This window comes from Giraffa tippelskirchi, chromosome 1 (assembly GCF_054371585.1).
Source record: "Giraffa tippelskirchi isolate mGirTip1 chromosome 1, T2T-mGirTip1v1.2.pri, whole genome shotgun sequence".
Classification (NCBI taxonomy): domain Eukaryota; kingdom Metazoa; phylum Chordata; class Mammalia; order Artiodactyla; family Giraffidae; genus Giraffa; species Giraffa tippelskirchi.
Genome location: NC_137275.1, coordinates 214,446,829 through 214,469,143, shown reverse-complemented (window position 1 = coordinate 214,469,143; position 22,315 = coordinate 214,446,829). Strand labels below are relative to the sequence as shown.

The following is a 22,315-nucleotide window of genomic DNA, read 5'->3' as shown; positions in this document are numbered from 1 at the left end:
CACCGCTGACAGTGCCAGCCCACTGCGGCTTACTCAGAAGCAGGGGTGTGGAGGGAAATCCAAGGAAGAGGGGATATACTTATACATGTGACTGATTGACTTTGCTGTACAGCAGAAATTAGCACAACATTGTAAAGCAACTCTACTCCAATTTTTTTTAAAATGCTGTTGAAAAGTAAAGAAGCAGGAGCATATAATTGAATAACAAGAGACTAAATCTATAGGCAGTAAAAATTGGAGAGAATTAAACCATCCATTCACTGTAAGACAGCTTTTGTGATTTTCTTTTAGGGCACCTGAAGGTAATTTTATCAGGGCAAAGCATTATATCATATCCACAAATGTCCTCCTTTCTCATTCATATGTGTCTGCTGATTAAATCTATAAAGAAATCAGGAATAAGAATCTATTCCCCCAAATCAATGGCCATTTTAAAGAGATTATATTCTAATTAAATACTTTTTAAAAATTCACACATGCATATAGCACCATTTCTCCTTTATATTTTAAAACAGTGAAAGCCTTTGTCTAAGACCTTTGCTCAGATGTATTAACTTTGCATTGAAATGAGAGTGTCTAGTATATGTAAGAAGGCTTTCTTCATTTATTCATTTAACAAATATTTCTGGAGCTCCTACTACGTTATCAGGTAAGTAATCGAGCTCTAGTATTTAATAATTCGAAATAGGTCTGTGATTAGGTCCATCATGGTATTTACGTGTATGTGGGGTACCCAAGAAATAAATAGGTAAACAAAGTAAATAATTATGTCCAAATACAGAGAGGTTCAACTGTTGCTTCCTGACCTGCATACAGATTTCTCAAGAGGCAGTTCAGGTGATCTGGTATTCCCATCTCTTTCAGAACTTTCTACAGTTTATTGTGATCCACACAGTCAAAGGCTTTGGCATAGTCAATAAAGCAGAAATATATGTTTTTCTGGAACTGTCTTGCTTTTTCAATGATCCAGTGGATGTTGGCAATTTGATCTCTGGTTCCTCTGCCTTTTCTAAAGCCAGCTCGAACATCTGGAAGTTCACGGTTCATGTATTGCTGAAGCCTGGCTTGGAGAATTTTGAGCATTACTTTACTCGTGTGTGAGATGAGTGCAATTGTTCAGAAGTTTGAGCACCCTTTGGCATTGCCTTTCTTTGGGATTGAAATGAAAACTGACCTTTTCCAATCCTGTGGCCAGGGCTGAGTTTTCCAAATTTGCTGGCATATTGAGTGCAGCACTTTCACAGCATCATCTTTCAGGATTTGAAATAGCTCAACTGGAATTCCATCACCTCCACTAGCTTTGTTTGTAGTGATGCTTTCTAAGGCCCACTTGACTTCACATTCCAGGATGTCTGGCTCTAGGTGAGTGATCACACCATCGTGATTATCTGGGTCGTGAAGATCTTTGTTGTACAGTTCTTCTGTGTGTCCTTGCCACCTCTTCTTAATATCTTCTGCTTCTGTTAGGTCTATACTATTTCTGTCCTTTATCGAGCCCATCTTTGCATGAAATGTTTCCTTGGTATCTCCAATTTTCTTGAAGAGATCTCTAGTCTTTCCCATTCTGTTGTTTTCCTCTATTTCTTTGCATTAATCGCTGAGGAAGGCTTTCTTGTCTCTCCTTGCTATTCTTTGGAACTCTGCATTCAAATGGGAATATCTTTCCTTTTCTCCTCTGCTTTTCAATTCTCTTCTTTTCACAGCTATTTGTAAGGCCTCCTCAGAGAGCCATTTCTTTTCCATGGGGATGGTCTTGATCCCTGTCTCCTGTACAATGTCACAAACCTCTGTCCATAGTTCATCAGGCACTCTGTGTATCAGATCTAGTCCCTTAAATCTATTTGTCACTTCCACTGTATAATCATAAGGGATTTGATTTAGGTCATACCTGAATGGTCTAGTGGTTTTCCCTACTTTCCTCAATTTCAGTCTGAATTTGGCAACAAGGAGTTCATGATCTGAGCCACAGTCTGCTCCCGGTCTTGTTTTTGCTGACTGTATAGAGCTTCTCCATCTTTGGCTGTAAAGAATATAATCAATCTGATTTCGGTGTTGACCATCTGGTGATGCCCATGTGTAGAGTCTTCTCTTGTGTTGTTGGAAGAGGGTGTTTGCTATGACCAGTGCATTCTCTTGCAAAACTCTGTTAGCCTTTGCCCTGCTTCATTCTGTACTCAAATTCAGGCCAAATTTGCCTGTTACTCCAGGTGTTTCTTGACTTCCTACTTTTGCATTCCAGTCCCCTATAATGAAAAGGACATCTTTTTTGGGTGTTAGTTCTAAAAGGTCTTGTAGGTCTTCATAGAACCGTTCAACGTCAGCCTCTTCAGCATTACTGGCTGGGGCGTAGGCTTGGATTACCGTTATATTGAATGGTTTGCCTTGGAAACAGACAGAGATCATTGTGTCGTTTTTGAAATTGCATCCACGTACTGCGTTTCGGACTCTTCTGTTGACCATGATGGCTACTCCATTTCTTCTAAGGGATTCCTGCCCACAGTAGTATATATAATGGTCATCTGAGTTAAATTTATCCATTCCAGTCCATCTCAGTTCACTGATTGCTAGAATGCCGACGTTCACTCTTGCCATGTCCTGTTTGACCACTTCCAATTTGCCTTGATTCATGGAACTCACATTCCAGGTTCCTATGCAATGTTGCTCTTTAGAGCATCGGACCTTGCTTCTATCACCAGTCACATCCACAGCTGGGTATTGTTTTTGCTTTGGCTCCATCCCTTCATTCTTTCTGTAGTTATTTCTCCACTGATCTCCAGTAGCATATTGGGCACCTACTGACCTGGGGAGTTCATCTTTCAGTGTCCTATCTTTTTGCCTTTTCATACTGTTCATGGGGTTCTCAAGGCAAGAATACTGAAGTGGTTTGCCATGGCCTTCTCCAGTGGACCCCATTCTGTCAGACCTCTCCACCATGACCCATCTGTCTTGGGTGGCCCCACACAGCATGGCTTAGTTTCATTGAGTTAGACAAGGCTGTGGTCCGTGTGATCACATTGGCTAGTTTTCTGTGATTATGGTTTCAGTGTGTCTGCCCTCTGATGCCCTTTCACAATGCCTACCTTCTTACTTGGGTTTCTCTTACCTTGGACGTGGGGTATCTCTTCATGGCTGCTCCAGCAAAGTGCAGCCACTGCTCCTTACCTTGGACGTGGGATATCTCCTCATGGCCGCCCCTCCTGACCTTGACCATGTAGTAGCTCCTCTTGGCCCTCCTGTGCCCGCGCAGCCACCACTCCTTGGACCTGGGTTAACTCCTCTTGGCCGCAGCCCCAGCCTCAGGCATGGAGTAGTTCCTCTGGGCCCTTGCGCAGCCGCCACTCCTTGGATGTGGGATAGCTTATCTCAGCCGTGCCCCTGACAGAAGCTAGACTTTACTGTGATCACTAACAAAAGAACCATTGTAATGTTTTTAAAGTTTTCATAACTCATTCATCTTAGTATTGCCTAAAATGATATATTATTATATACTTATGTATCTGAATGTTGAGATCATAAATATTACATTTTTTGTTTAAAAGATAAAATACTACTTTTTATTTTCCACCCTTATGTTATGGCAGCAATTTTTTTTTAAATGTATTAAAAATGAATGCAAAACTCTGACAATAGGTCCATACCCATTAAAAAAAAATTTTTTTTAGCAGCACAAACAGATGTATTTTTGTGTTGTGTATGTTTTCTTTTCTGTGAGTAAAACAACAAACTATAGCATTGTGAGATTTTTTTGAATTTACCAAGCAGTTTATAATTTTTGGTATTGCTCCATCTACTCATCAATCAATTTAGAGACTTGATTTTTTACTTATTATGGTCTTACCACTGTGGCTAATATTTCTGCTGTAGGGACTGATTATTTAATTTGACCTTCTACCATCCTTATCATTTATTGAAATTGAAAAAATAGAGTGGACCTACTGGAAAAATATTAAGTCCTCATTTGCTTATGTTTTAATTGATTTATTTTAACACAGGCATTTTAGTTTAGTTCTTTACTATGATTCACTGTATTTTGTTATTTATATTATCTGTTATACAAACTGCATTTAATTGTTTCTCCCTGTTATCCAGAATACAACTGGCAGGACCTTTGAGAGTGAAGTGAGATACCAATGCAACCCAGGCTATAAGTCAGTCGGAAGTCCTGTGTTTGTCTGCCAAGCCAATCGCCACTGGCACAGCGAATCCCCCCTGTCATGCATCCCTCTCAACTGTGGGAAACCTCCCCCGATCCAGAATGGCTACACAGAAGGAGAACATTTTGAAGTAGGGGCCAAGGTTCACTTTTTCTGTAATGAGGGTTACGAGCTTATTGGTGATCATTCTTGGACATGCCTGAAATCTGGCAAATGGAATAAGAAGCCAAACCAAAAGTGTGTGCCTGCCAAGTGCCCAGAGCCACCCCTCTTGGAGAACCAGCTCGTATTGAAGGAGTTGACCACGGAGGTGGGAGTGGTGACATTTTCCTGTAAGGAAGGGCACGTCCTCCAGGGCCGCTCTGTCCTGAGATGCTTGCCATCCCAGCAGTGGAATGATTCTTTCCCTGTTTGTAAGATGGTTCTATGCCTCCCGCCGCCCCTCATTTCCTTCGGTGTCCCTGCTCCTTCTTCTGCTCTTCATTTTGGAAGTACCGTCAAGTATTCTTGTGTGGATGGGTTTTTCTTAAAAGGAGATCCTACCACCTCCTGCCAAGCTGATGGTACCTGGAGCTCTCCACTGCCAGAATGCGTGCCAGTAGAATGCCCACAACCGGAGGAAATCCTCAATGGCATCATCGATGTGCAAGGTCTCGCCTACCTGAGCACAGCTCTGTATACCTGTAAGCCAGGCTTTGAGTTGGTGGGCAATACCACCACTCTTTGTGGAGAAAATGGTCACTGGCTTGGGAAAAAACCAACCTGTAAACCCATTGAGTGCCCAAAGCCCAAGGAGATTTTGAATGGCAAATTCTCTTACACAAAGCTACACTATGGGCAAACCATTACATACTCTTGTGACCGAGGCTTCAGGCTCGAAGGTCCCAAAGCCTTGACTTGTTTAGAGACAGGTGACTGGGATGTGGACGTCCCATCTTGCAGTGCCATCCACTGTGATCCCCCACAACCCATTGAAAACGGGTTCGTAGAAGGTGCAGATTACAGCTACGGTGCCATGATCATCTACAGCTGCTTCCCTGGGTTCCAGGTAGCTGGTCACGCCATGCAGACCTGTGACGAGTCTGGATGGTCAAGTTCCATCCCGACATGTGTACCCATCGACTGTGGTCTCCCCCCTCACATTGATTTTGGAGACTCTACTGTGGTCCGAGATGGTCAGGGATATCTTAACCAAGAAAATGACATGATGGAAGTTCCACATGTGACTCCTCACCCCCCTCATCATCTGGGAACAGTGGCTAAAATCTGGGGAAACAGGAAGGGGTCTCCTGCTATGCATTCGGCAAAATTTCCATACAACACCCTGGTTTCATATGGCTGTAATCCAGGATATGAACTCCTGGGGAATGCTGTGCTGATCTGCCAGGAAGACGGAACTTGGAATGGCAGTGCACCATCATGCATTTCAATTGAATGTGACCTGCCCATTGCTCCTGAAAATGGCTTTCTGCATGTTACAGAGACGACCACGGGCAGTGCCATACAGTATAGCTGCAAACCTGGGCACACTCTGGTGGGCTCTGACATCAGACTTTGTCTAAGGAACAGAGAATGGAGCAGTACTTCCCCACGCTGTGAGGCCATCTCATGCCCCAAACCAAATCCAGTTACAAATGGCTCCATCCAAGGAAGCAACTACTCGTACCTGAGCGTATTGTACTATGAGTGTGATTCTGGGTATGTGCTGAATGGCACCAGCAGGAGAACGTGCCGAGAAGATAAAACGTGGGATGGGGATGAGCCAGTTTGTATTCCCGTGGACTGTGGTTCACCCCCAAGCTCAGCCAACAGCCAGGTAAAGGGAGAGGGATATACATTCCAGAAAGAGGTTGAGTACACTTGTAGCACAGGCTTCTTACTGGAGGGGGCCAGCCGTCGTGCTTGTCTTGCTGATGGAAGTTGGAGTGGACACACTCCCATCTGTGTGCCTGTCCGGTGTGCTCCCCCATCACAGGTGGCAAATGGGGTGATGGATGGCCTGGACTATGGCTTCGGGAAGGAAGTGGTGTTCCACTGTCAGGATGGGTATGTGTTACATGGGGCCCCCAGACTCACCTGTCAGTCAGATGGTAACTGGGATGCCCAGGTTCCCGTGTGTAAACCAGTCAGCTGCAGCCCTCCTGAAGATCTTGGCCATGGCTTCCCTAATGGCTTTTCCTCTTACCATGGAGGGCAGATAGAGTATCAGTGCTTTCCCGGTTATAAGCTCCATGGAAGTCCTTCAAGAAAGTGTCTCTTGAATAGCTCCTGGAGCAGCAGCCCACCTTCGTGCTTGCCTTGCAAATGCTCCCCACCACCCATTCAGAGTGGAGCTGTTAATGGGACAGATTTCGGTTGTGGAAAGGCAGCTCAGATTCGGTGCTTCAAAGGCTTCCAGCTCCTGGGACTCTCTGAGATCACCTGTGACGCTGATGGCCAGTGGAGCTCTGACTTCCCACGCTGTGAACACCCTTCTTGTGGTTCTCCTCCAACAATACCAAATGCATTCATCATTGAGAGGGGTTCATTGGAGGAAAATGTGACCACTTACACCTGCAAGCCTGGGTATGTCATCCGAGGCAGTTCAGATCTGACTTGTACAGAGAAAGGGACGTGGAGCCAGCCTTACCCAGTCTGTGAGCCCCTGTCCTGTGGACCTCCACCATCTGTCTCCAATGCAGTGGCAACTGGAGAAGCACACACCTATGAAAGTCAAGTGAAGCTCAGGTAAGACCATGGCTCTAGAGTCTCCGGGGGGCACAGACAGGAGGGTTGTAAAATGAAAGGTGATAAATCAGAAATTAAGCTAGTTGGGAAGAAAAGCATCTTCTCTGGGCTGTTCTCCAAAAACTGAAGATTTTAACACTTGGCCTTATTCTGCCCATAATTATCCATAGATTTCCTTGTAAAAGTAAATTTCCACGTTTTCAGATTATAGTTTCTAATACAATTATCATAATTAATGTATTCTGTTGAGCTCCTTGGACCAGCAACATCCTCTAGCTTTCAGTTCAGTTCAGTTCAGTCACTCAGTCGTGTCCAACTCTTTGCGACCCCATGAATCACAGCACACCAGGCCTCCTTGTCCATCACCAACTCCTGGAGTTCACCCAAACTCATGTCCATTGGGTCGGTGATGCCATCCAGCCATCTCATCCTGTCGTCCCCTTCTCCTCCTGCCTCCAGTCCTTCCCAGCATCAGGGTCTTTTCCAATGAGGCAACTCTTCATATGAGGTGGCCAAAGTATTGGAGTTTCAGCTTCAACATCAGTTCTTTCAATGAACACCCAGGACTGATCTCCTTTAGGAAGGACTGGTTGGATCTCCTTGCAGTCCAAGGGACTCTCAAGAGTCTTCTCCAACACCACAGTTCAAAAGCATCAGTTCTTTGACACTCAGCTTTCTTCACCATCCAACTCTCACATCCATACATGGCTACTGGAAAAACCATAGCTTTGACTAGACGGACCTTTGTTGGCAAAGTAATGTCTCTGCTTTTTAATATGCTATCTAGGTTGGTCATAACTTTCCTTCCAAGGACTAAGCATCTTTTAATTTCATGGCTGCAGTAGCCATCTGCAGTGATTTTGGAGCCCAGAAAAATAAAGTCTGACACTGTTTCCACCGTTTCCCCATCTATTTGCCATGAAGTGATGGGACCAGATGCCATGATCTGAATGTTGAGCTTTAAGCCAACCTTTTCACTCTCCTCTCTCATTTTCATCAAGAGGCTTTTCAGTTCTTCTTCACTTTCTGCCATAAGGGTGATGTCATCTGCATATCTGAGGTTATTGATATTCTCCCGGCAATCTTGATTCCAGCTTGTGCTGCTTCTAGCCCAGCGTTTCTCATGATGTACCCTGCATATAAGTTAAATAATCAGGGTGACAATATTCAGCCTTGACGTACTCCTTTTCTTATTTGGAACCAGTCTGTTGTTCCATGTCCAGTTCTAACTGTTGCTTCCTAACTAGCTTTGCTGCTGCTAAGTCACTTCAGTCGTGTCCGACTCTGTGCGACCCCATAGATGGCAGTCCACCAGGCTCCTCCGTCCCTGGGACTCTCCAGGCAAGAACGCTGGAGTGGGTTGCCATTTCCTTCTCCAGTGCATGAAAGGGAAAAGTGAAAGTGAAGTTGCTCAGTTGTGTCCGACTCTTAGCGACCCCATGGACTGTAGCCTCCCAGGCTCCTCCGTCCATGGGATTTTCCAGGCAAGAGTACTGGAGTGGGGTTAGCTATTAAATTATAGGCTCTTTTTTGAATGGTACACTGATAAATTTCTTTGGTATCACCTAAGAATTATATTCATATATGTAAATGTTGGGGAAATAGGGCAAAAACTGGAGAATTCAGGTCAAAAATCACATACTTTCAATGGGCAACATAAATAAAGAGACAGTCTTAAGAGGACATCCAACCTATGCTATCTGAGCAAACTAAGCATTTAATGCACAAATGGTGCCTTTTTGCTGAAAAGTTCTCTATTTAAACTGTAGTATTAAAAAAAGATGAGAAAATATGGAATGAATTTATAATTTAGATTTTTATTGGAATAAATGCCTGTAATGTGCAAATATATCTCAACCCTCTAAATCAATTTAGATTTTGTTGGTATCTCTGAAGGAATTAGGGATTATTCTTCACATATTGGCTTCTTAAGTTTTATTATTAAGAACTCTTCTTAAGCCTGTCTATTGTAGACGTTTTAGCCCTTCTTCATTTTCTCTTACTTTCAGTAAGAAACAGACCCAAGGGAAGATTGTCAGTGAAATGAAAGCTAAGGAATAGTGGGTTATGCACCAAGAAGAAAAACAAAAATTATTCCTTACTTTTGAAGTACATTTGCAGTTTTCTATTTGGATGTTCATGTGTCAGATAGCTTGAGAAATCACAATACCACCTGCTTCCTAAGACTCTCCTATTTGTTATTCCTTGTGTGTTGACTATCTTCAGATCTTCACTTGTTAGTAACCAGATCATTCCAAGTTTGCAAACCTGTGATTGTTAGCTAGCCTGGTAGTTTGTGAAATTTTGAAAGTATACCCACCCAATACAAATTAAATTGTTTCAGCATAGTGGTAAAAGCAGGGCCTCTAGAGCCAGATTCCCTAGGCAGGAATCTCAGCTTTGCTGCTTCCTGGGGAAGTTATTTAATCTCTCTAGTGTCAGTCTCTTCACCTATAAAATGGGAATAAAAGGAATCACACCTATTCATAGAGTTGACATGAAAATAATTTAATATCTGTAGAGTAATTAGAACAGTGAGTGAAATTTAATAAATATTCTGTAAACATATGCTGAATGAAAAAAATGCAACATTTTCAAAATCATTGAGAGTTTAGAGTCAGATTGACTTGAATTTGAACACTAATACTACTGTTACATGATCACTACTAAACAAGATGAAAAGACACACACTATGTAGAGGACTTAGAACAGTGCTTGTAACAAAATAGATTCCCAGTAAATACTAATTGTGCTGTATTCTTACTAGTATCCGAGTTTATTTTGAACCTTGTCTAGAATATCCTGAACTGTTAGGTATTTTCAGAATAAAAATGAATTCAATAATGGTATCATCCAGAGCAAAGGTAAATCATGTCAACAGAATTTAAGGCAAGTTTAGACTTGGATACTCTTTAATGTGAATAACTAAGGATTAATCTGGTTATCATTGTCCTGGTGTTTTTGCATGGCAACACCATCTCCCTGACATTTGAGTCAGTTTTAATACATCACATAAAATGTCTGCTGAGCTTTGTAGCAACTTCTTGTATCCAAGAATAAGTCACCAACTACCTTGCACTCCATTTAAGGCACTCACTTTTCTTTTCCATTGCAGGTGTCTGGAAGGTTATATGATGGATACAGGTATAGACACATTCACCTGTCAGAAAGATGGTCGTTGGTTCCCTGAGATAATTTCTTGCAGTCCTAAAAAATGTCCTCTGCCAACAAATGTAACACGTATACTTGTTCATGGAGATGATTTCAGTGTAAATAAGCAAGTGTCTTTGTCATGTGCAGAAGGGTATACCTATGAGGGAGTTAATATATCAACATGTCAGGTAAGATTTTCTTAATTAGAACCTGTAGGATGTAACTCATCTATATATATATTATACTATATGTGAGTGTGTGTGTGTATGTGGATATATATGTAAGTGTGTATTATGCTGGGTGTGTGTGCGTATGGATATATGTGTAAGTGTATAAGTAAGTGTGTGTATAAGTATGTGGATATAGATATATATGCACACAGGCAGTATCTTGCTATCCTGAAAAGAGAAAATGCCTCAAGTTTCCAATCCTGTCAAAGAATTTGAGGAGTTTTTTCTTAGAAATATAAAAACATATATTTCTTTCCAATATTCTCATTTTTTAAAATAAGAAAGTGCCAAGGGTAGGTGAAAAGTATCAAAGATAGATAAAATGTTAAAATATCTGTAACAAGAGATTTCATGACAGATTAACCATGTGAATGCTTTACACATAGACAGTCTGCATAGAAATGAGCCCTGATTGTTAGCACATATGTTTCTGGTTTTAGTAGAAGAGCAGAGGCAGAAGACACAAATTGGACTCAAATTCTGCCTCTGCTTATGTCACTTTATAAAGTTACTTAGAATTGCTTAGCTCCTATCAGCATGGCATTCCTAATCCAATCTAATTAGGGATTATCAGATGACTGCAGTCATGAAATTAAAAGTCGCTTGCTCCTTGGAATAAAAGCTATCAGAAACCTAGACAGCATATTAAAAAGCAGAGACATTACTTTGTCAACAAAGGTCCATCTAGTCAAGGCTATGGTTTTTCCAGTGGTCATGTAGGATGTGAGAGTTGGACTATAAAGAAAGCTGAGCGCCAAAGAATTGATGCTTTTGAACTGTGGTGTTGGAGAAGACTCTTGAGAGTCCTTTGGACTGCAAAGAAATCAAACCAGTCAATCCTTAAGGAAATCAACCCTGAATATTCATGGAAAGGACTGATGCTGAAGCTGAAGCTCCAATACTTTGGCCACCTGATGCGAAGAGCTGACTCATTGGAAAAGACCCTGATGCTGAGAAAGATTGAGGGCAGGAAGAGAAGGGGACGACAGAGGATGAGATGGTTTGATGGCATCACTGACTCAATGGACATGAGTTTGAGTAAACTCCAGGAGTTGGTGATGGACAGGGAAGTCTGGTTTGCTGTAGTCCATGGGGTTGGAAAGAGTCAGACATGACTTAGTGACTGAACAACAACATATCAGCATGGCATTAGTGTGAAATTTTTTAGAAGGAGAAATGAATGAAGTGGAAGAAATTATCAAAAGCAGATCCTAATAAAGGAGTCAATGACGATTTTTCCCACTAGGGGAAAAGTTAATATATGCTAAAATAAATTCCAGATACATCAAAAGAAAATAATACTGTGTAGTTTTTAACAGTTAATAGAAATACCTAGAATAATCTGTGCAAGACATATATTTATTGAAGCATTATTTATAGCATTGAAAAATTAGATATAATGTATATTTCCAACATTAGGGGAATGGTTAATTATGTTACAGGTGTATATTAATATATATATATATATAATTACTTTTGGCTCATCTGTAGAATAAAGGGTTTAGTCTCAAGTCCTCTTTCAACTGCTATTCAACTCATATGCTATTTGCTCAAAGAAAACAATATAACATTAGCAAGAGAATAACTGTCTTCAAGGGAAACATCTGTGTGCACCTCTTTGTACACCCCAAAAGAAGACTGGAAAATGTTAATACTAATTGTGGTGGTGGGGGAATAAAGTAAATGTGTGTGTGTGTTTGGTTGTTCAGTCGCTTAGTCATGTCCAACTCTTATGACTCCATGGACTGCAGCACACCAGGCTTCCCTGTCCTTCACAATCTCCTGGAGTTTGCTCAAACTCATGTCCACTGAACCAGTGATGCCATCCAACCATCTTATCCTCTACCACCCACTTCTTCTCCTGCCCTCAGTTTTTCCCAGCATCAGAATCTTTTCCAATGAGTTGGCTCTTTGCATCAGGTGGCCCAAGTATTCGAGCTTCAGCATTAGTCCTTCCAATGAATATTCAGGGTTGATATCCTTTAGGATTGACTGGTTTGATCTCCTTCCTGTCCGAGGGACTGTCCAGCACCATGGTTTGAAAGTGTCAGTTCTTCAGTGCTCAGCCTCCTTTGTGGTCCAGCTCTCACATCTGTACATGACTACTGGCAAAACCATAGCTTTGACTCTACAGACCTTTGTTGGCAAAGTAATGTCTCTGTGTGTGTTGTTGTTGTTGTTTTTTTAACTTGGTGACTTGCTCACAATATGTCATAGAATGTTTTTAAGTATTCATGTTGACATGGAGAAAAGGAAGCCATCTTTTTAAACTTTGGGTGGTATGTCTAAACGTGTCTATTTCTTATCAGCTTTAAATTAAAATGTAGAATTATGTAAAATATAAGGGTGTATTAAGTCATGGAATATTTGTATCTACCATACAGTTCTCATCATAATGAAGACGTACTTCTTAGTGTTCTTGATTTTTTTTTTTTTAAAGAATTTTATTAGGAAGAAAATGCTTGTTTTATGAGTTTTAGAAATGTCTAAAATTGTTTACTGATGACCATCTAATAATTAACGTGTGTTTCTTAAGGTCAAAGATAATAAGTAGCAGAAGTAGTAGCAAGTTCTAGGTCCTTTGACTATCATTTGAGGATTATCCTGTTATATGAGCAGTATTTGCAGACGTCTTCATTCATGTGCACTAATTCCTAAGTGTATCTTATAATTGTTATTTAGCTTGACGGCACCTGGGAGCCCCCATTTGCTGATGAATCCTGCAGTCCAATTTCTTGTGGGAAACCTGAAAGTCCAGAACATGGATCTGTGTTTGGCAGTGAATACAACTTTGAAAGCATGATTACTTATCACTGTGAAAATGGCTATGAGTTAGAGGTAAGCAAACAAATTGTCTAACTAGAATTAATTTGTTTTTCCAATATACTTAGGAATACTTTTAGTATTACACCATTTTATCTCACTGATTTGGGTCCTAAAAGACTTTTTTACACTTTTTTATACATTGTTGCTTTATAGCTTAACCTTTTCTTGGAAGTATTTAAAGTGACTTATAATTTTAAAAAGCAGAATAAGTTTCAAATTAAAAAACCAAAGCCATGAAAAAAATGGAGTTTACATACCCGCCCCAAGACTGATATTGTTAGTTGGTCACTTAAACCTATGTTTTGGCCTCCTGTTAACCATATTTTGCATAATCTGTCACCATGGGGCAATGTCTACAGGGATTTACGTATGCACAGCTAGAATTTCCTCAAGCCATGGGGTCAAATACCTTGGAGGGTTTTTTATTGAGATTCCAGGTTCCCTCAAGGTAGATATAGCCTGAAAAAAATTCCTCAGAGCTGTTTTAACCAAATGATGGGTCTCAAGATCACGCCTGCCTGGTTTGTAATATTAAAATCTTGTTCAGTTCAGTCGCTCAGTTGTGTCCGACTCTTTGCGACCCCGTTAGCAGCACCAATTTACTCTGGTGGGAATGCTGCCATCAAAACATGATCACATCATCAAACTTGAAATATAAGAGGCCTTTTTTATATTGCATAATGTTGCCCTTTTATTTTTCAGGAAGCTTTCTTCCCTGTTTTTGTTGTTATAACAGTATTAAATGTAGGTTTTGAGAAGTGTTGATTGCCAAAGATTTGTTAAATGTGTATGGTGTGTTCCATTATTTTCCTGTTGACCATAGAATCAGAGAATTTTCATAAGCAAGGTCCATGAAAGATGAAACTAGGCTTATGTGGATCTTGTTTTATTTCCTCAAAAGATTCTCTTTTTATGGGAGAAAAGGATGATAATGAAATAGTTGATGGCAATTGGAGAGCTTTTCTGTTTTTGAAACTCAGTTGTTCTTCATGTGAGAGTACTAACCTTGCATTTTGTTAAGAAGAAAAGTGGTATAAAATCTAAAACAAACTGATGGGTCATTAAATTTGAGGAAGTGGATAATATACCTTAAAATTTTTGGAAATATCCCAGTGGTAACGACAAAATTGAAAGAGATGTTATAGCGATTGTTCTTATTCCAAGCTACATGTTTGAAGTACCTGAGAGACTGTCTCTAAATATTTATGTCCAGTTATTTACAGAAATAATCAAATCCAGATCTGGAACGTGGTATGTAAAAGATTAGCCTAGAAAATCTTTATCATATGAGACAGGAGGGAATCTATCAAAGGCAATGTGTTTTTTTAAAAAAAAGAAAACTCAGGAGACGGACTTCCCTGGTGGCTCAGAGGTAAAGAATCCACCTGCCAATGCAGGAGGCATGGGTTCAATCCCAGGGACAGGATGATCCCACATGCTGGGATAGCAACTAAGCCTGTGCGCCACAACTATTGAGCCTTTGCTCTAGAGCCCAGGAACTGCATCTGCTGAAACTCTCTCACTCCAGAGCCCATGCTCTGCAACAAGAGAAGCCACTGCAATGAAAAGCCTGTGCACCACAACTAGAGAGTAACCCCCGCTCACCACAACTAGAGAAAAGTCCGTGCAGCAACACAGACCCAGCAAAGCCAAAAATAATAAATAAAGTTTTAAAAAAAGACCTCGGGAGCCAATTGGATAAGGCTCCCAAGATGGCCAAGATGAAACCTTTTTAGTGTCATTAAGGGTAATAACTTTAATGGACACATCAAATACATCATGAATGACAGACTCAAAATGATACTAAAAGATTATTTGGTAACTTTTAGGGGATTCCCAGCAGCAAATTCATTATTTTGAAAGTACAACAAAAGGAGGAAAAGTATCTTTTCAAGGCTAGCTGAATGACTCTTTGAGACCCCATGAACTATACAATCCCTGGAATTCTCCAGGCCAGAATACTGGAGTGGGTAGCCTATCCCTTCTCCAGGGGATCTTCCCAACCTAGGGATAGAACCCAGGTCTCCTGCATTGCAGGCAAATTCTTTACCAGCTGAGCCACCAGAGAACCCCAACTCAATGACTAGATAACCAAATAGTAGATGAACTCCAGTCAATAATGATAGAATTCAAATCTCAGAATTTGCAACTCTTATGAATTCAGGTTTTCATCAGCATGGCTACTGATGTCAAAAAAATAATGGAGCCAAACATTATGCCTCTCAATGGAAAAACATACAATTAGGGGAAAAGTCTTACCATAAAAATAACTTTTGAATTTTTGCATTTTTTTAACAAGTTCCCCCAAGTGCCAAAGGTCAGTGGCTGGGAAAGAATAGGGACTTAGTCCCAGCAGACCTCTGTTGCAGGCTCTCTGCTTTTGCCGGATGTAAAGATGCTGGGGAACTGACTGAACCTCTCTGAGCCTCTGTTTTATCCTGTCTGCAGTATGTGATAACCACCTTTGCAAAGTTACTGCAAGGATTAGAGATAAAAGAAAGTGGCAAGCACCACACTTTATACAATGTCTGAGCTCAATAGAGGGTAGTAATTGTCGTTACTCCTAGTATTCATATGATTACTAAAGTCAGACAAAGCAACTAAGACAACTAATGGTCAGTTTTTCTATTCTGTAAATGTTATCATTTTTATATAAGGGTTACCAACCTTTTTGAGACATCTAAATCCCCCAAATGTCACTACACATGTGATCGTCTCGAAATATAAATCCCTACAGGCAACTGAGGAATAAATCAAAATAAAGAACACAAAAATGGGATAATCATGTTCTAAAATTGCTGTTAATGAGCAGTAAAGTGGTTTCTATGATTTTAAAAATTAATATAACTATCTAACTTAATTGTTGAGTAAGCAGATATATTATGTCAAAAATAGTAACTTGATGCTAATCTGGCTCTAAAACTCCAGCTTAATCATCAAAAACAAGATATGTAAAGAAATAGAGAAAAAGGGAGAAGGGAAAGTAAATAATAAATCATAAAATAATAAATAGTAAAATTTGCAACTTGCTAAGGGAGCCAACAGATAGTGTTTGATTTTCTTTTTAGAGCAATACCTACTGAAAATAGAATTTTATTGGAACAAAAATTGACATGATTGAAACAGAATATTTATTATGCAAAATATTAAAGAAGGAAAAAAATTAGTGAGAGAAATACTGTTGGCTTAAATTAACAACTTGAGTGTAGTCCACTCTGGAACACCCAAATAGGGAGCTGACTTCAATAGCTTATCATATACTTCCTCAAAATTAATAAATAGTTCACAAACTAGAATGTATATTTTCCTTCGCATATGTAAGTGTATAAGCGCAGGAAAAGTACAGCAAATATTAACAGGGTTTATCTCTGGATGAAGAATTCGAGAAAACTTTTTACTTCTCTTTCATATTTTCTAAGCCTTCTATAATCAACACATATTACTTTTTTCAATAAGAAGAAAATAATATATATTTTTTAAAACGTTTATTTTTTTGGTTCAGTTATTTTTTGGAAGGTCAGGTGAGTATCCTTCCATAGATGTCGGTGGAATTTTTGTAGGTGAAGCTTTGTCAGTAAATTCAAAGAAAATACCTTTGAGTAGCAGAAGATTAAGGATGAAAGACAACAGTTGAGCAGATAAAAATCAAAGTGGAGGTGATAGCTCCTTTTCAGACATATTGCTAATTTAGAACCAGGTCCGAGAATGTGTATCCAAAGAACTCTGAGGATTGAAAAACCATCAGACAAAATCCATGTGCTGAAGTTCATATACTTAAAGCCAAGCCCCTTAACATACTACTTAGAACACATAATGTTACAGAATTTTATTTATCTTATTAATTATTCCATAGCAAATTAGGAATTTAAAACATAGGAAAAGGTTATCATTAGAAACAGTTGTGATTACAAGAAAAGATAAACCACAAAAAAAGAGGATGCATAAAAATTATATCCATAAATGAAAACCCAGTAACAGCCTAGCTCAGCATATAATAACTCTGAGGGGTAAACAGCTGATATCCTCCCCCTCCCCCCTCCCTCACCCCCACCCCGTGCCAAAGGGCTGTAGAATATAGGAAAATATGTCAAAAGTCTATCGAGGATGACAACTATAAATGATTTTTCAAATAAGTTTATATTATTTTTATTCTATTTCAGAAGGCAGGGAAATAAATTTTTAGAAAGATTTTTGCTCAAAATATTTAAAATTTTACTTGCTTGGGCCCTTAATAGGGTAAGTTTATATGTAATGGATAAGTTACATTGTCAAAAAATTCAATCCTGATATCAATAAAATATCTTGACCTAGTTCATGTCCAAGGGTATATATAAACAAATTCACTTCTTTGCTGTACCTCTCAGATACTGAAAAATAAACTCAATTCAAAATATTTTTAAAAATCCTAAGCAAATATATGTCTCAGACATTTCAGACACATTCTACATCAGTCTTTGCTGCTAGTTATAATTAGTTGTCATTTAAGCAGAAAGTGAAACAAAGTCTGTACCTGAATTACACTGGTCAGCCAGAATATGAATTTTGAGGTAATTTGATGAAAACATTTTTGAAAGTCTAAACCTACTTCTGAAACTATATTTATTTAATGAGCCCATTTAGCATCCCAATGCCGAGAATTTCAAGTTCACAGCTGAGTTGACTTTTCATTCTCGTATTTTTTCATTATAGCGGTATCGTCTTTTCAGTGACCTGTTCTTATTGGTTCACAGGGGAACAGAGAACGGGTATGTCAGGAGAACGGACAGTGGAGTGGAGGGCTGGCAACATGCAAAAGTAAGTCAAATGACTCTTAGTCCCAAAATGATACTAGGGACACAGAATAACAATGTGGCCACATTTTCTTTGCAAGTTGTTTCTGTAATTAAAAACAAATTTTGACTCCATGAACTGTATGAAAACCTTTTATGGGCTTTTGCTCACTGGCACCAAACCAATAAAACAGTGAAAAACTGTGGAAGAGATTAATGATTAGATTGGAACAGAGCACAGGATTACTGACTCTGGAATGGCAAACATTCTGTTTCAAAACTAGTTAATTATTAAGTTTACTTGCCTTCTTTTTGTGGGTTTCCCCCAAAATGATGATAATTTAGAAGACTTAGAGCTGTTGCCTTGGTCACGGTAGTGGGCAAAACTGACATCTTCTTAAAGTAACATTGACACATCTGTCCAACAAATGAATATTCACATTTTTGGTGGAATTTTGCATTAATTCATCATATGAGAACAGCCAAGTTTATTTAGCAAGATATGGGTGAATTCAAGTGACTCAGTTCCTAGGATATGGCTCATATGATTCCTCTGCCAAAAAGCAATGTATTTAAATGCAATAGTTACAAACCAGTCAAATGGCAAGTTTAAATTTTTTTTCTCTTAATATTTCTGGAGGAGTCATTAAATTTTCAAACCAGAAGAGACCTCTTGGATAATCTAGTCTACCCCCTTCGGTTAACCAATGAGAAAGAATGAACTGGGAGAGGGGACATGACCTGCCCAGTATCAGAAATGAAGTTAGTGACAAGCTAACACTAGGACTTGGGGTACCTGAGTTTTGTTCACTTTGTTTTGAATGTAGATTAATGAGCAGATTTTGTATGCAATAGGAATCTTAAGTCTTTTAAGCACTATTATATGGCTAAAATTCAAGGGAGAGTATGACTTTGTAGCTCTAAAAGAGAACTCTGTGTGTGCGCATACAGAAAGACATACATAAACATTGAGTAACATCTCAATATTCGCATCAATGGGCATTCCAGATAATAGCATTTTTTTTTTGTTTCAGTTGTTCATGATCAAAAAATGCATGATCAAAAGTGAATGTATGTGTAGAGGAGGGAAGAGGGGAACAAAAAGGAAACGTGTCTGAAATAGGAAACTGCTATGGTGGGGGCTTCCCTGGTGGCTCAGAGGGTAAAGCATCTGCCTGCAACGTGGGAGACCTGGGTTCGATCCCTGGGTCAGGAAGATCCCTGGAGAAGGAAATGGCAACCTACTCCAGTACTCTTGCCTGGAAAATCCCATGGAAGGAGAAGCCTGGTAGGCTACAGTCCATGGGGTCGCAAAGAGTCTGACATGACTGAGCTATTTCAGCTTCTTTCTTTCTTTCTCTTTTTCTTTCTTTCTTTCTGGGGTTGGTGAGGGAATTTTGCAGCAGCTTTAATTCAAGCTACAATGATAATAGTTTGTATAGCTTTTATCTCTGGAATGTAAGATAGTAATAGAACACTATGTGAATCCTGTTATTTTCTGTGGTTTTCTTTTTCTTTCTAAATTATCAAATAAGTGATATAAATTCCTTGTATAAAGAAGAGGGTTGGGAGAATCATTTAAGATGAGTCTTTGCTTTTTTCTTCTTAGAGATCATGTGTGAAGCTCCACTTGAGTTTCTGAATGGGAAAGCTGAAGTTGAAAACAGTACCTCTGGGCCCAGCGTGATGTATTTCTGCAACAGAGGCTACAGCCTTGAAGGGGCGCCCGAGGCCTCCTGCACAGAAAATGGGACTTGGAGCCACCCTGTTCCTCTCTGCAAACGTGTGTGTTGACCGCAGGAGGGGTTTAAATCAGATTCAGTTTCCCCAAATGTCTAAAACATAGTAGAAACTCCATTGATAAGTGAGATTGTCCCAGAGAAAGAAATCTGTGCATATCCAAGCCGAATACTATGGGGTGTTTTAAAAAACAACTGTATTATATAAAATAGCCTGTCTGAGAATCAGCTTTCATATGATTCCTTGGATGAGTATAAGTCCAAAACACTCACAGAAAAGGCAACTTAATTAAAAAAAATTGACATAAATGTATAATGAATTACATGTGATAGGAGTGATGAAAGAAAATATATTTAATGTTCAATATTAATATAATAAAGTAAACATAAATATAATGTATGAAGATAATTAGCTATAGCCACTGGAATGAAAACAGTATTCCCAAGTAAGATATAAATTGAGAAGAAGACTCTAGCTATTGTTTAAAGTATTACAACACATTAATCAAACCTTTGGAATTCAGGTGACACCCTTCTTGCTCACAAAGACTTTGTGCCCATTGAAAATTAGAAAAACTGAAATTGCGTGAAATCAGTGTTGATAAGTGCATCACCTCTTACACTAAAAGCAACACTTCCTGTTTTTCCTTCAAACCCGTAGAAATGAGTCCATTTTATCAAAAAGCCTGGAACGCTCTATAATTTAAGCTCTGATAGAGTAGTGTGGGTCTAAAGTTAAAGTGTGGGTCTTCAGCTCTCTGAGAAATGTCTGACTTTTCTCTGGCTCATCCTTCTGAAGGATGTTCAGTAAAAGAAAGTACAGGGACAGTAGGTAGCATTCATCCCATGTTCTTAATAGTCTTCAAATATGAAGGGAGTGTTTGATATACTCCTTGGTTTCTAGCACAGCTTTGGTTTCCCTGGTGAAGGGCTGCAGTTGTGAACAAACATTGAATTTGCCATCTTAGAGTTTTAGGACCATGCATTAGTGGTTGAATAGCTTGATGTTTTCAGTTCTTACCTATTTTATCCTGACAGATAATTTCATGGGAATGCAAAATAAGTCTATTTAATGTTTGAAGTTCTTAATTTTGAAGCCTCATAGTGTCATCACTGGGAACTCAACTCGGGCAGAGTTCATACTCTGCCTTCAAAGAAACAAACTAAAAAAGGAGAGGAAATACAGTAAACATTTTCTTTTCTTTTTAACAGCAAATCCATGCCCTGTCCCATTTGTGATCCCTGAGAATGCTGTGCTTTCTGAAAAGGAGTTCTATGTCGATCAAAACGTGTCTATCAAGTGTAGGGAAGGCTTCCTGCTCCGGGGCCAGAGCACTATCACCTGCAACCCTGATGAGACGTGGACGCAGACAAGTGCCAGATGTGAAAGTAGGTGGACACGTGGGAGCCAGTGAATTTACTTAGTGGGGAATGAAATTTTCTCATCTTCCTGAGATTATTTTCAATCAAGTAACTTACATGTAAATATTTAGATCTCTGTCTTATCATGGTCATCAACTTCTGTGTGGTGACTTAAAATTTTTTTTTATTTAATTTGAAATCCAAACATAAAGAGAAACTTCCCAGAACTAGGCTAAAACCTGCCTGACCAGGATTCACTGAATAGATTTTCAAATCACAACTTTCCAGGACTGGGCAGGATATTAAATCTAAAATACATATTTTTCTCCGCATTGTCGAGTCTCTAAACTATCCATTAATGGGCTTTGGAATACAAAATTTATTTCACAGTAGTTCTCCAACTTGAGCGGATATCAGAACCACCTAGCAGGCATGGTACAAACAGGGCCCACTCTAGACTGTCTGACTCAGTAGGTCTGGGGTGAGGCCTGAGAATTTGCATTTTTAACAGTTTCCCAGGTGTTGCTGATGGCAATACTGCTGGTCCTAAAAACACAACTGGAGAACCTGTGGGCTAGCACCGTGTTGATACATAACAGTCTGGCAGCATCTCTTGCAGCCTTGTGACAACTCTTGACATGTCTTTGTGTTTTTTTTTTTAATATTTTAGTATACATAAGCATTTGCTGTTTTATTTTTTTCTTTTACTGACGTATACTAGATTTACAGTGTTGTTAGTTTCAGGTGAACAGCAGAGTGATTCAGTTACACATATCTGTATATAATCTTTTTCAAATTCTTTTCCATTGTAAGTTATTACAAAATATTGAATGCAACTCCCTATGCTATTTTATATATATATATATTTCTGTGTATCTGTCAATCCCAAACTCCTAGTTTATCCCTCCCCCTCCTTTCCCTTAATGACTTGGATAACCTTGATTAACCCTGTCTTGACCTGGATAACCACAGTGGTGTGGTCATTCACCTAGAGCCAGACATCCTGGAATGTGAAGTCAAGTGGGCCTTAGGAAGCTTTACTATGAACAAAGCTAGTGGAGGTAATGAAATTCCAGCTGAGTTGTTTAAAATCCTAAAAGACAATGCTGTTAAAGTGCTGCACTCAATATGTCAGCCAATTTGGAAAACTCAGCAGTGGGCACAGGACTGGAAAAGGTCAGTTTTCATTCCAATCCCAAAGAAAGGCAATGCCCAAGAATGTTCAAACTACTACACAATTGCACTCATCTCACATGCTAGCAAGGTAATTCTCAAAATCCTTTAAGCTAGGCTTCAGCAGTATGTGAACTGAGAACTTCCAGATGTACAAGCTGGATTTAGAAAAGGCAGAGGAA

The 22,315-nt window shown here is 39.4% G+C and overlaps 1 protein-coding gene across 3 annotated transcripts in view; it reads left to right on the top strand.

The window, feature by feature from the left end:
* The window catches only part of SVEP1 (sushi, von Willebrand factor type A, EGF and pentraxin domain containing 1), a 194,890-nt gene that overhangs the window by 154,261 nt on the left and 18,314 nt on the right, over positions 1 to 22,315 (top strand). For all 3 annotated transcript variants that reach the window (XM_081573900.1, XM_081573904.1, XM_081573897.1), the window contains 6 exons: positions 4,090 to 6,881; positions 9,997 to 10,222; positions 12,947 to 13,102; positions 17,821 to 17,884; positions 19,469 to 19,642; positions 20,811 to 20,987. In XM_081573900.1, coding sequence (XP_081430026.1) covers positions 4,090 to 6,881; positions 9,997 to 10,222; positions 12,947 to 13,102; positions 17,821 to 17,884; positions 19,469 to 19,642; positions 20,811 to 20,987 — 3,589 coding nt within the window. The remainder of the gene's footprint in view (positions 1 to 4,089; positions 6,882 to 9,996; positions 10,223 to 12,946; positions 13,103 to 17,820; positions 17,885 to 19,468; positions 19,643 to 20,810; positions 20,988 to 22,315) is intronic.